This window comes from Hylobates moloch, unplaced genomic scaffold (genome assembly GCF_009828535.3).
Source record: "Hylobates moloch isolate HMO894 unplaced genomic scaffold, HMol_V3 SCAFFOLD_1, whole genome shotgun sequence".
Lineage (NCBI taxonomy): Eukaryota > Metazoa > Chordata > Mammalia > Primates > Hylobatidae > Hylobates > Hylobates moloch.
In genome coordinates, this window is record NW_026652276.1 from 5,592,449 (window position 1) to 5,607,741 (window position 15,293).

Genomic DNA, 15,293 nt, shown 5'->3' on the forward strand with positions numbered 1-15,293 from the left:
CACTCTACCCTCAGGTACTACTATTCTACTTCATGTGTAGTATAAAAACTATATGGCAGTATACTTCCATTTCTCTCCTCCTGGCCTTTGTGCTATTATTGGTAATATACATTTTACTTCTACATATAAGTCCCGCAATACATTTTTATTATTTTTGTTTAAACAGAGAATTTTCTTTTAAATATATTGAAGTAATAAGAAATAGGTGTTTATGTTTACTCATATAGTTACCATTTCCACTTCCCTTCATTTATTTGTGTAGCTCCAAGATTCCTTCTAGTATCATTTTCCTTCTGCTTGAAGGGCTTTCTTTATCATATCTTGCACTGTATGTCTACTGGTAATGGGTCCTTTCAGTATTTGTATGTCTGAAAAAGTCTTTATTTCACCTGAGTATTTGAAAGGTGTTTTTGCTGGGTAGAGCATTATGAGGTGACAGTTTGGTTTTTTATTTTCTTCTTATTTTTTCTGCACTTTAGACCCATAACTCTACTGTCTTCTAACTTGGATTTTTTAAAATGAGAAATCTGCTATCCCTTTTTTATCTTTGTTCTTTTATAGCTAATAAATATCCTTTTATCTGGATTTAAGATTTTCTCTAATCACTGGTTTTAAGCAATTTGGTTATGAGGCGATTTGATGTAGTTTTCTTTATGTTTCTTTTTATTATTATTATTAAATGGTGTCTCACTCTGTTGCCCAGGCTGGAGTGCAGTAGCATGATCTCACTGAAACCTCTGATGATTCTCTGATGATTCTCCTGCCTCAGCCTCCCAGATAGCTGGGATTACAGGTGCATGCCACCACACCAACTAATTTTTGTATTTTTAGTAGAGCCAGGGTTTCATCATGTTGGCCAGGTTAGTCTTGAACCCCTGACCTCAGGTGATCCACCCACCTTGGCCTCTCAAAGTGCTGGGATTAGAGGTGTGAGCCACCATGCCAGGCCAGTTTTCTTTATGTTTCTTATGCTTGGGATTCATTGAGTATCTTGGATCTGTGGGTTTATATGCTTTTCATCCAATTTGGAAATATTTTGGCAATTATTTCTTCACATTTTTTTTCTATACAACCAGTACTCTCCTTCAGGGACTCCAATTACACATATACTATGCCACTTAAAATTGTTCCACAGTTCACTGATGCTCTGTTCATTTTGCTCAGCCTCTCTCTCTCTCTGATTGATTGATTGATTGATCTTCTCTCCTGAAATACCTGATCTGCCATGAACCTTATCCACTATATTTTTATCTCCAATATTGTAGTTTCAATTTCAGAATTCTAATCTTAGGACTTATTATTTCTGTATTTTACTTAACATGGTCAGTCTTTCCTCTAGCTTCTCAAACAGATGGAATATAGTTATAACAACTGTTTTAACGGCCCTGCCTACTAATTCTATCACCTGTGTCATTTCTGTGTCACTTACTTATTGTAGAGTTGGGGTCTTGTTTTCCTGCCCAGGATGGTCTCATACTCCTAGTTTCAAATGATTCTCCTGCCTCAGCCTCCCAAAGTGTGGGATTACAGGCATAAGCCACTGCTCCCAGCCTCTGGGTCACTTTTGATTTTTTTGTTTTTTTTCTATATTTCATTGGGTGTTTGATATTTTTGTATTCCTGTCAATATTCTTGATCTCTGCTCTGGAATGTAAAGTTACTTGGAAATAGTTTGATCCTTTTGGGTCTTGCTTTTAAGCTTTATTAGTCAGAAGTCAATTGGTGGTTATTCTAAGGTTAATTTTTTTTTTCTGCTACTGAGACAACTCTTCTTGGTACTCTCTCCATACCTAATTATTTATAAGGTTTCACACTTTGGTTGCTGAGAACAGCCACTATTCCTGAACCTGTGCATGTGATGAGCACTGCACCGTTTCTGTCCTAGAAACTTTCTGGTAGAAATCCACCAGCCCACACTCTCAACCTCTATGCACACAAAATATTTGACATATTTCAGTCGGTTCTAATCCTTCCTTTCAGATGGCTCTTTCCACAGCTTAGGTAGTTTCCTCATGCCCACACACTAATTGGTATTGAGCTGAACAATCAAGGGGGCCCTCTGCAAAGTTCTTTCTGTGTGAAGCCTTCTCCTCTCCAGCACCGTACCCTACAAACTCCAGCTGTCCTGGTATCCCTGGACTTCCAGTGCCGTCTCCTCCACTCAGAGAGCTCACCAGGCTCTGCTGGGGTCCCCTTCATAGAACCCTCAGCCTGAGAGCCCAGAGGCCCTTTGGGAGGTTGAGAAATCCAATGTTGCCAATCATATTGGGGAGTAAGTTCCAACCTTGTGACACATTTCTGTCCTTGGCTGCAGGCATTCTCCACTTTCCACCAGGAGGTTTTCTTTCCAATTATTCATTAGACATGGATTAATTTCTACCTTGCATTCACTTCCAATTTTTGTTCTTGACTCATCTGATAGATGATTTGCTGGGATGTAAAAAGGTATCATCTTGTGAAAAAATTATAGAAATTCCATTTATTTTGAAACGCACAGCTCCAAGTTCAACCAATATTGACTCCATTCCTGCAAGCATTCGATCACCAGTTATTGAACCCTGTAAGGGGCTGAGGCTGGGCTGCATTAGACATAGTCCCTGCCCTCAAAATGCTTGCAGTTTCAGGGAAGAGGAAGGTAATGATATGGCAATGTGTCAAACATTAGACCAGAAATATGTCAAATATATTGTATGCATGGAGGTTGAGAATGGGATGCTGGTGGATTTCTACCAGAAAGTTTCTAAGACAGAAAGAAGCATCAGCTTCATTAAAGGACATAAGCCAACCAAATCAATTGCAAAAGTCTTTCTACATACTAAGAAAAGAGGCAAAATTATTCAACTGTGTATTGATTGCATTAAAGTTTGATCACATTTTCATACTATACAATTTTATATCTACACATAGATATTTTACCACATTTGAGGCCCAGGTTGAATTCTAATTCCAACACTTACTAGCTGTGCAACACTGGACAAGTTATTTAATTTTTCTGTGTCTCTGTGTTCTCACTTGTAAAATAGGGATGATAATTGAGCCTACTACATAGGATGGTTATGAGAATTAAATGAATTACTGTAGCTAATTTGCTTAGAAGAGCACCTAGCGCATAGTAAGAATTACGCAGGTGCTGACTGCAATTGTTGGGGCCTCATGTCTAATCACTGTATTTCTTTTATGGGAATTGAAACTATATTTTACTATTTCAAATTCATTTGGGGGCTTGATGTTTCTTTCTTTTATTTCTATAGTTGTTGGTCATTTATGATTTACTTGCTATAATGTCTTTAGTCAAGAACATAACTCCCCATTATAACATGTTCCTATGGAAAATATAACCCATTTGATGATATTCCAAGTCAGGGTATTCATCATTCCTCCCTCCCTGCCTTGGCAAAATGCATGGCTATATTTATTAGTCTCTTGTTCAAAATTAAGTTCTTTAAATGCAACATAGTATCCTGCATTGGATCCTAAAACTGAACATGAACATTAGTGGGAAACATGGTAAAATCCAAATAAAGTCAACAGTTTGGTTAATAGTCTTGTACCATTGTTAATTTCTTAGTTTTGACAAATATACCATAATAATATTAGATATTAACTAATATTTAGATATTAGGGGAAGCTGGGTGAAGGGTATTCAGAAACTCTCTATGCTATCTTTGCAACTCCTCTGAAAATCTAAAATAATTTTAAAATAAAAAGGTTTTTAAAAATCAAGTCTGCTTCATACCTTGGGCCCAACTCCTCTGCCACTTTAAAGGATCAGAAAAATATTGCTTCTTACTAAGAAATGAGAATGCAGCACCCAATCATAGCACAAAATAAACACAAAATGCTGTGAATCATTACAACACTGCTGAAGAGAAGCCAACAAGCTTACATTTCGACACCGTAAGGAGCTGAGGCCATATGCAGACCACCACAGCTACTCAGCTTACACACTGAACAACAGAATCTAATATCCTGGCTTCCGTTGGTTTTACAAAAATCATACAGGCCCAGGCCATTGCTTAATAAGGACTTTTTAAATGTCTTTTTATTAAAGTGGGGATTTAAAAAATCTCTCTTCTTCCATCTTCCTCTTCTTCCTCCGCTTTCTTCTTTCTTGTTCCATTTTCTCTTCCCTGTGTTGCTCTATGGGAATCTTTCCCTTTGACTGTTTAATTTGACACTCTTGACTTATTTAAATCCGGATTATTGGGGGAAAGTTTAAGATAAGTGATGAATAAACCAGCATTTCAGGCAGAACTCTGTAACAGCTGACTTAGAATCCCTTCAATATCAATGATGATAATGGAATATGCTGGCAGGTCCCATTGAACACCTCTACAATAACACAGCCAACTACCTTGAAGGATAAAAAGTTAATAGATGTCGAAAGGGCCTGAGGTTTTGACCATGGCTTTTCAGCTCTAAAGAGTCCCCCTAAAGTCATAGTCTGAGGAGGTCTGGCTTCGGGTAGTATAAACATTATCACTTTGACAAGAAAGAGCTACTTTCTCTGCACTCTTTTTAAACACAGTAGATTTTAGGTCATCCTTAATTTTTTTACCTCACAGTAGAGAGGGGGTCGCTGACCTACATACAGAGCCATTCCATTTTCTGACTCTCGATGACAATGGTCTCCACACCTAGGGACCTCGTTCTGCTCCATCCCCTTTTAGTTGGCAATTCGCCATGGGCACAGGACTTTAAAACCTTTGAGTCTCTGAGTTCCTGGGATTAAAAAAAAAATTACCTGTGCTTCCTTCTAACCAGCAAGCTTCAGAATTCAGAATTCAACACACTGAAAGCGATATCAGAGCTTTAATCTAGGAGACTTTTGAAGAGATTTTCCCAAAAAGAAAAGTTACAGTAAAGTTACTGTGTTCACATTAGTAGCCTGCATGCCAGCCTCGCCCTATTTATTATCAGATTCCTCTCCATGACCTTTTTTTTATTCGAGATAATTAAAATAAGAAAAGAATGTGTTGGCACCCTATTCTTTTTCTTGTCTATAGCTGTCTTGATTTAAACAAAAGTGAGGATGACTTGCTTTCCTCATAGAACTTATTAATGAAAAGCATGCAAGTTTACTTTTTTGTCCCAGGTGTGCTAATTCAACTGAATGAAAAATAATTCATGTGGGCACAGTAGCTCCTGCCTGTAATCCCATCATTTTAGGAGGCCAAGGCTAGAGGATTGCTTGAGCCCAGGACTTTGAGACCAGCCTGGGCAACATAGTGAGACCCCATCTCTGCAAAAATTAGCAAGGCATGGTGGCACACAACTGTAGTCTCAGCTACTTGGGAGGCTGAGTCTGGAGGATCACTTGAGCCCAGGAAGTCGAGGCTACAGTGAGTCATGATCACATCACTGCACTCCAACCTGAGTGACAGAGTGAGACTCTGTCTTAAAAAAAAAAATTAAATTAAAAACGATTCATCAGCTGGAGTTGGATCCATAAAAGCAGCTAATTATCTTATGGGTGGGGGAACCCAGTAGTCTCCACCTAAGAACAGCAAGTTCACCTGCCTGAGATGCCAGGCTCACAGGCATTGATACATAATCCAGAAAACAATACATTCTTTCCACATCCCAGGTGAGTGACTGATTGGTTATTCAAGTAGAGAGGAGAAGAACATGGTCTTGTTCAATAGGATTTTAAGGCATCTTGAGGAATACTGAAGAATAAGATGTCAGAGAGAGGTGGCCCCCAGTAGATGATTTAATGTTTGCAGAATGTCACACATTCCCGAGCATTTGCAAATGTCTTATTTCCTCTGAGCCTCTCAGGTCTGCAAGGCATGGTACACAGATTAGAAAACCGAGGCTCAGAGAGAGTCTGTGTTATGCCAGTAAGGTGGCACGGAATGGAAACCAGCAGAGCCAGGACCCAAAGCCAAAGATTGTGAGAACAATGCTAAAAGGTTTCCTCTCCTTTGTTAACCGAAGTTTTTTTTTTCCCAAAAACTGTCTATAAATCAGGAAGTAGCTCCACTTATCTCTGGCCACCTCCCTCCAAACATGCTCTGTTAAAAGTGTGTCCCCTTCCCTTCCCCTCAGTGGCATCCCAGGCACATTCTTCAGCTTTCTGGTCACTTGGCAAGTCCCATTTTAATACCCAAAAGCCAGTCCAGGCCAAATCAAAACTTTACACTCTGGGCAAAAGCCTCAATCAGATACTTTATGAACAACATACAAATGGCCAATAAGCAAATGAAAAGGTGCTCAACATCATTAATCACCAAAGAAATGCAAATGAAACCACAAAGAAATATTCACCATTTCACATGCATTAGAATGGCTAAAAAAAAAAAAAAAAAACCTGACAACACCAAATGTTGACAAGATGAGGGAGCAACTAGAACTTTCATACATAGTTTTGGGTGGGTAAAATGATATCCCTTTGGAAAACTGTTTGGCAGTTTCTTACAAAGTTAAATACATACCTACCAGTAATTCCATTTTTAGGTGTTTACCTAAGAAAAATGGGAACATATGTCCCCAGAAGACTTATACAAAAACGTTCATAGAAGCTTTATTCATAATAGTCAAAAAATAGAAACATGCAAATGTCCATCAATATCAATGGGAAAATGGCTTAAAATTGTGGTATATCCATATAATTGAGTATGACTCAGCAATTTAAAAAAAGAATGAATTTCTCCATTCAGGCAACAATATGGATGAATGTGAACAGCATGATGCTGAGCAAAAGAGGCCAGATACAAAAAAGTGGAAAATTTTAGAAAATGCAAAACTAACCCACTGTGAGAAAAATCAGCACAGTGGTTGCCTATAGGGGTTATGACTGACTGGTGGCAAACACAAGAGAAATTCCTGGCAAAATGGAAATATTCTACATCTTCATTGAGGTATTGGTTACATAGGTATATTCCTTTGTTGAAATTCATTCAATTGTGCTCTTAAGACCTATGCATTTCTGTGTGTGTACCTCACAGAAGTTATTGTATTAAAATATATATGCATACCTACATGCATGCAATGTTTCTTTCATCCAGTTTAAAGCTCCCCCCACCTCACCCCTATCCCTGTCTAAGAAGCTAGTAGAGTCTTTTCTTTTCCATTTCCTCCTTTTCTTTCCTCTCACTCTGATGCTACTGGGTCTTCCTCTTCATCTAGCATATTGGGACCAGGGCATGAGGGAGAGAAAGAAAAGTTATGCATGCCTTACAGAGGAAGGGACACCAATGAAGCTTCCAGAAAGTCAGATGCTGCTTAGTGGGCATGTGAGGTGTATTAGGCCATTCCTGCACTGCTATAAAGAGATACTTGAGACTGGGAAAGTTGTAAGAAAAAAAGCTTAATTGGCTCACAGTTCTGCAGGCTGTACAGGAAGCATAATGCTGGGATCTACTTCTGGGGAGGCCTCAGGAAGCTTTTTACTCATGGCAGAAGGCAAACGGCAAGCAGGCACACCACATAGTGAAAGCAGGAAGAGGGATGGGAGGTGCCACACACCTTTTTTTGGAGACCGAGTCTTGCTCTGTCACCCAGGCTGGAGTGCCATGGCCATCTCAGCTCACTGCAACCTCCACCTCCAGGGCTCAAGTGATTCTCCTGCCTCAGCTTCCCAAGTAGCTGGGACTACAGGTGTGTGCCACCACACCCATCTAATTTTTGTATTTTTAGTAGAGATAGGGTTTCACCATGTTAGCCAGGCTGGTCTCAAACTCCTGACCTCAGGTGATCCACACACCTCAGCCTCCCAAAGTGCTGGGATTACAGGCGTGAGCCACCACACCTGGCTGCCACACACTTTTAAACAGCCAGATCACCCATGAACTCGCTATCATGAGGAAAGCACCAAGGGGATGGTGCTAAACCATTCGTGAGACCTACCCCCGTGATGCAACCACCTCCCACCAGGCCCCACCCCGCCGCCAACATTGGGGATTACATTTCAACATGAGATTTTGGCAGCGATAAATATCCAAACTATATCATGGGGCAAACAGTGGAGCTGACTTTACAAATCTTGTTCACTAAATCATTTTTCAGTTTGCCAAGGTTCCACTTACAATGGGGAGAAAATTTGCCCAAAACATCATCATCCACTGCAATCATCCCACACTTCAGAAAAACATAAGATGGCTGGCAGCCATTGCTCCAAGGGAAACCATGATGATAGAAATGGCCAACCAGTTTCCTTCTCAGTCGCCCTCCTACCCTGAAAGATTTGTCTATTCACATCAGCCATTTCAATTGTAAACATTTATGCCTGATAGTCTCATAGCTTAGCATCCCAGGAGAGAGGGAGAGAGAAGAAAATACAGAACAGAAAGGGGGTGGATGGAAGATCCCCAAAGGAAAGCCTCAGCAGAAGGTCCAGGGAAATAAAGTGGAACTGCTCCTCCATCAAAGTCGTTGGAGCCATGGCTTCCCCGTCCTTCATCGGAGTCATCTGGGGCATACAGCCACAGGAGGGAACCTTCCCGCAGCAGCTTCATTAGAAAACACGGCTCTGTTTTCCTCCCAAGGCTCTTCCCCAACCTTGCCCCCATAGGCTTGCCCAGCACCCACCCTGGGACCCAGCCTTCAGCTGCAGCTACCCTTCCCCTGGGACATGTCTCTAGCCCATCTGCCTCCGTGTCATCTCTGAGGAGGAAAAGCAGCAGTAACAGTAATTCAACAAGATGAGCTCATAACACCCATTACCTTCACTGAACACACTGTGTAGCGCTCAACCCCTTCTGTCTGTCAGAAGGGATTCCAGCAGCAGTCACGTAAGGAGAACAGGAGAGGGAGCTCAGGATTGCCCAAGGACTCCGGCGACTTCCGGAGACAGATGCTGTATTAGTTTTCACGCTGCTGATAAAGACATACCCGAGACTGGGCAATTTACAAAAGAAAGAGGTTTATTGGACTTACTGTTCCATGTGGCTGGGGAGGTGGAAGGTGAAAGGCACGTCTTCCATGGCAGCAGCAAGAGAGAGAATGAGAACCAAGCAAAAGGGGTTTCCCCTTATCAAACCATCAGATCTCATGAGACTTATTCACTACCAAGAGAACAGTATGAAGGAAACCGCCCCCATGATTCAATTACCTTCCACCAGGTCCCTCCCACAACACGTGGGAATTATGGGAGTACAATTCAAGATGAGATTTGGGTGGGGACACAACCAAACCATATGAGATGTTTAACATTACCAACAAAGTGTTCAGAAGCAATGTCCTTTTCCCCCCCACACACACAAAAAAGGTGACATTTGAGTCTTGAATGCAGCCTTATTTTTAGCAGTTGTTTGTTGTTGTTGTTGTTGTATTGCTCAGTCAGCATCATCTTTTGGTGGTTGTGGAGTCCTTGTATTCACCACTGGATAGTGGTGCCCAAACAGGGCACACTGACTGCAAGACCACCATCCTCTGCCGGGCCCTGCCCTTTAGACCACTGCTTAAACCTCAAAGATGAACTTCTCACCAAAAATGAGGGAGGATGCCATCTACTGTGCCAGGTAGCTGGGAGGACTGGGTGAGAACCAGTTACTGTGCCACCCCGTAGAATGAGGTCCATGGGTCGCCTTGCCCTGCCTTCAATGTCCTGTTGGTGAGTCTGTCCAGGAATTCTTGTGGAGTGATAAGAAACACTTCTCCTTACCTCGAAAGGAGCATGGCACATGTTCTCTGCTTATTGAATGAATGCAAAGGTCAGTGATAACTTGTGGGAAATGCCTAGAACAGAACCTGCCTCAGAGAAGGTGCTTAACAAATAAAACCAGTGAGAAGGGGCAGTGGAGGGGTGTGTGACTGACAGTTGGGAAGCCTCATGAAGCAACGAGACCTCTGCTTTGCCACTTCCTGCCTTATGCATGTCATTGGTCTTTTAAGCCTCAATTTCCCCAACTGTAAATTCCATCTACAATGCAAAGTTGTTGCAGGGACTAAAGATAAATAGTTGTTTAAAAAAAAAAAAAAAAGGCCAAGTACTAGGGAATCCAAAAGACCTTTCAGTTCAGAACCAGGAGGCAGAGAAGCAACATTTCCAGGGCTTTGAATAAAGAGGGTGATCAGGAGGCAGGGGAGATGAGAGAATGGAAGCCTGGACAGGCTCTGGCTGAGAGAAGAGGTATCTGGGCAGAGCGTGCAGGGAGCATGGAGGCTTGGCAGGCAGGTGAGACACATGGAAGCAGGTCGGTGAGACAGGTGGGTAAAGGAAGGAGCAAACGGTGGGAGAGCCCAGGCTGAGGCCTCCAGGCCTTGTGCCCTGGGAGGGGACTAGGAAAAGCCAGCGCTTTGGGAAGGTGCTGGAGGGTGGACGGGAGGGTGTGCAAGGAGTGGCCAAAGTCCCACATCCCCCCCACCCCATAGACATGAATTGGAATGACATTGATTCAACAGTCCTTGATGGGTTCATCTCTATTAACTCCTGCCCTTTGGCTCAAGTTACTTTTTCTTTCTGCTGTCAACCCTGGGCCCCTATAACAGCCTGTCATTGCAGTCATTATCGAAAACAGAGATGAGGGACCCAGAGATGAATGTGTTTATCCAAGTTGCTTCATATCAGAAGCTGTTGAGACAACATGGTGTCTCCTTAATCCTTGCAAGATAAAGTTGTTCTGACATCCTCAGATGGGAATTCTACCCTTAGATCCCAACAGTGATGTTCTACCCTGACCCCAGGCCTTTCTGACTTTTGCCTTTCTATCAGGACAGCAGGAAACCCACTCATAAAATCTTGCCTTGGAGTAAAAGGCTTAGCCAAGGCTGGGTCCCACACATAGACCTGCAAAGTCTTCAGGGATGCTTTCCCTACTGAGCTATTTCTTCTTCCACTGGTGACATTGATACAGAGAAGGCACTGAAATGACAAACAGTAAGCTTTCCCCACTGGGCCATTTCTTCCACTGGTGACATTGATAGGAGGGATTGAAATGATAGTGTTTCAAGGATGGGCCTGGGTCTGGGGTCAGGTCTAAGAGGTCCCCACGATTGTTATCACTGAATAGCTCCCAGCCAGCCCAGCCCTCTCCTCTCTTCACCTTCTCATGGGCACTGCTATACATACGTTCCAAAATGCTGCTTATACCTAAACAGATTAATGGAAATTTCAGGCGTATTCTGGGAACCTGGAAAGCCAAAGGGATATTCTTAGGATCCATGAGCTGTTGCTGGAGCAGGTAGGGATGGTTTTGTTATTAATAACCTCTGTCATGGTTCTTGTATCAAACTGCACCCTGACTTATTTTGGAAAACTTGAAAAACGCATGCAGGCAAAAAGGAAACAGAAGCTCCCACTATGTCCATCATCCAGAGATAAACACACATTGCTCTCTAAATTTCTAGGTTTTTTGGCAGGGCACGGTGGCTCATGCCTGTAATCTCAACACTTTGAGAGGCCAAGGTAGGAGGATCACTTAAGCCCAGGAGTTTGAGAGCAGCCTGGGAAACACAGCAAGACCCTGTCAATACAAAAATAAAACAAAAAAAAAATTAGCCGAGCATGGGGGCACTCGGCTACAGTCCCAGCTACTTGGGAGACTGAGGCAGAAGGATTGCTGGAGCCCAGAAGTTCAGGGCTGCAGTGAGCCATGATGGCACCACTGCACTCCAGGCTAGATGACAGAGCAAGATCTTGTCTCTAAAAAAATTAAATTAAAATTAAAATTGAAATCAATTAAAAAATAAAATGAAAAATTTCTGGTTTCTTTTTTTTTTTTTTTTTTGAGACGGAGTCTCATTCTGTTGCCCAGGCTGGAGTGCAGTGGCACGATGTCGGCTCACTGCAAGCTCTGCCTCCCGGGTTCACGCCATTCTCCTGCCTCAGCCTCCCCAGTAGCTGGGACTACAGGCACCCGCCACCACACTAAGCTAATTTTTTGTATTTTTAGTAGAAACGGGGTTTCACCGTGTTAGCCAGGATGGTCTCGATCTCCTGACCACGCGATCCGCCTGCCTCGGCCTCCCAAAGTGCTGGAATTACAGGCGTGAGCCACCACATCCGGCCAATTTCTGGTATTCTTCACATACGCATAGATATATTTAAGCTTTTTCAAAATGGGACTGTACAGTGGTGCTATTTTATAACCTGATCTGTTCACATATCCACTGCAAATGTATTTCCATGCCATTAAATAGGCTCTCACACCTTCATTTTTAATGACTGCCACTGTGCACCAGCAGACATGCCCCAGTCAATTTGTTTCTTTCCCATGCCCGTGGTTCTGCAACTTAAACCACTGCCCACTCTAAAAAAGTGCCAAGGTTTAGCCAATTAGAAGCTCTTCATTAAAAATGAAAAGAGCATCTGCAACCCTCCAGAGGGTGGGCCAGTGTCCTTATTCCTCTGAAAGGTATCTGTGTTGCAAATAGCAGCCTGGCCATTAGCCAGCTAGGCTGTGCACGTGGAAAAGCCTGGCCATTAGCCAGCTATAGGCTGTGCACGTGGAAGAGGGGACTGGTCATATTTCCCTGTGGACTTCTTTAGAGAGGCTGAGCTGCTTAAAAAATTTTTTTCTTTAAAAAGAAGAAAATGTTTTGTAATTGTTTGCAAGTACACACAGGCTCAGTGGCAAAACGAGAAGGAACCCTTGATTTCTAACCTCCTGCTGCACTGTTCAAAATTCCTCCCAGAGAAGCAAATAGGAAGCAAAGTGAAGCGCTCTGACTGTAAAATTTGCATCCTCCCTTAGCCAGTCCTGGTCCCAAAGGACTCCACATCAAACTGTACTTGTTTGTAAAGATCTTTCACTCAAGACAGACCACTTCTCAAGACACTGAGTAGGATATGGCCACAGTCCCCTCCATTCAAGGGAACTGAGGATGCAGATGACGAGGTGACCACAGTGCTGCCCAGGAAAGGAACTGAAGCCAGGAAGGGTAGAGAGAAACGAGAGGTCCAGGGCTCAGGTCTCCATGGAGCAAAGATGGCAAGTAGGACCAACAGGCGTTGGGGAGCTAGAGGACCGGGGCTGTAGTCTGAAGTCGGCATGTTTGCAGACTTCCAAGGCTGGAGCGGCCTTATCAATGGCAGGTGACTATGGGAGCAGGTGACTGTGGGAGCAGGTGGCTGAAGTTGGGGGTGGGCTTGTGTTTTTCAGTGTCCATGAAGGACAAGGACCAGCGGAGGGCGGAGGGTCTGTATGACTGTCTTCCCGCTTCCAGGCTGGGGCACACTTCTCACCAGGCATCTGAGCCTAGGCTGAGCTGTTTAGAGTGCCCCCAGGGGATGGGAGAGGCTCTGAGGAAGCCTGGTGCCTGGGGTAGAGGACAGTCATGCTCCTGGAGGTAGCAGAAGGAAGACACTCACCTCTGGGGAAGACCGCAGGCTCCCACGGGAGTCTAGAAGCTCCTGGAGACCACTGGGGAATTCAGGTGCAGCCAATATCCAGTCTGTTCAAGCAGCACAGGCAGGCTCACAACAGGCCCTGGTTGTGCTTCCCACCTAATGCTCCCTGGACTGTCAGAGGACAGGGAGGTGCCAGCCTGAGTCAGTGTCCTGAGGGATGGAGAAAGTCCCTTTGTGGTGCAAGGCAAGGCTTGCCTCACACCCTCACAAAGCTGAGCGGTTTCCAGAAGGGCTCAGTGGGGGCCAGGAAAGAGTCTGACCCCCAAGGGCCTCTCCCTAGAACTGTGACTGCCAAACATTTAACCTCCAGATGTGACAAAGAGCCCAGCTAACCAGTGCATGGAGCACTGTCATTTGAACCACATCACCTTCCCAGGAAGCTCCAAGCAGTTAAAATTTCCTTATAAATTGTAACTCTGCACGTGGATTCTTATGGCATGTCCTTGGCTATTTACACCACTCAGGAGCTGGTTTTGCCATAATCTCTCTTTTTTTTTTTTTTTTTTTTTTTTTTTTCCAGTTTAGTTTGAACTCCTGACGCCTTGGTATGGGAGAGCAGAGCATGTCTTTTCATTCAGAGGTCACTTGATATTTTGCAGCAGCAGGCCGGGGGTGGAAGGGTGCGGGCGTCCTGCCGGGCGCCCCAGTGACAGGCCCTGGCCTCCCACAGGTGCGCGCAGGCGCTGCTGGAGCACGGGGCCTCGGTGCGGCGCGTGGGCGGCACGGGCCTGGACACGCCGCTGCACGTGGCGGCGCAGCGCGGCCTGGACGAGCACGCGCGCCTCTACCTGGGCCGCGGGGCGCACGTGGACGCGAGGAACGGCCGCGGGGAGACGGCTCTGAGCGCGGCCTGCGGGGCGGCGCGGAGGCCCGACGAGCACGGGCGCTGCGTGCGCCTGTGCGCGCTGCTGCTGCGGCGCGGGGCGGAGGCGGACGCGCGCGACGAAGACGAGCGCAGCCCGCTGCACAAGGCCTGCGGCCACGCGAGCCACAGCCTGGCGCGCCTCCTACTGCGGCATGGCGCGGACGCGGGCGCGCTCGACTATGGCGGGGCCTCACCGCTGGGCCGCGTGCTGCAGACCGCATCCTGCGCTCTCCAGGCCTCACCGCAGCGCACGGTGCAGGCGCTGCTCAACCACGGCTCGCCCACCGTGTGGCCCGACGCCTTCCCCAAGGTAAGGCAGGATCCAGACGGGCTGGCACATGCCCTGGAATTTTGCCACTTAGTGACCGGCCTGGGAGCTGGGTTGCATGCGGCACTCTCAAAGTGTAATGGCCCAGGCACCCCTGGGGACTTGTGAAAATGCAGAATCTGCTCTGCCGGTCTGAGGTGAGAGAGCCTGCATTGCTAACAAGCTCCTGGGTGTGGCCTACACTGCTGGTCCTGGGACCCCATTTTGAGGAACAGGGGCTTAGAAGCCTTCTGGTTAGAGCCACGAGACAATTAAGGGGTTGCATGTCAAGAATGCATCCTTTCCAAGTAGTCACCTGGGGACGGACGCCAGGCACTTATTTCGATGATGCAGTCAGAGCTCAAAATATTTTGGCAGCTCATCGTCAGTGTAATTTTCAGAACGATGAAAATCAGTCTCTTGCCATATCTGGCATTTGATCTGAAACAAAATTACCCAATCTGATCATCCACCTTGTTAATGAGAGCGCTTCATACATTTGCAGACTTCTCTCATTCGGTCCTCACCACATTGCAGTGAAACACGAGAGGCAGGTGATATTCTCCCTCTACCTGGGGTTCGGCCAGGTGAAGTGCCCTGCCCAGGTCATTGCAGTGTTGGGACCTCACCCCCATTCTGCTGGCTCACCCTTGCAGACTTGACTCTGAACAACTCATCCTTGTTCCACCCGTCAGATCTACCCTGAAATAATAATGATAAAGATTTCTTACCTCAGAAAATACCCAAAAGACTGAAAATGTTTCCAAAATATCGGTTGGAGTAAGAGGTTGTCCTCCCCAAAAGACTTCATTGAAGGGAAGTCATTCC

At 45.0% G+C, this 15,293-nt stretch overlaps 1 protein-coding gene across 1 annotated transcript in view; it reads left to right on the forward strand.

The window, feature by feature from the left end:
* Window positions 1–15,293, forward strand: part of ASB18 (ankyrin repeat and SOCS box containing 18) — a 69,224-nt gene that overhangs the window by 33,700 nt on the left and 20,231 nt on the right. Inside the window, exon 4 of the mRNA XM_032753287.2 lies at window positions 13,964–14,468. Within this exon, the coding sequence (XP_032609178.1) occupies window positions 13,964–14,468 (505 nt within the window). The remainder of the gene's footprint in view (window positions 1–13,963; window positions 14,469–15,293) is intronic.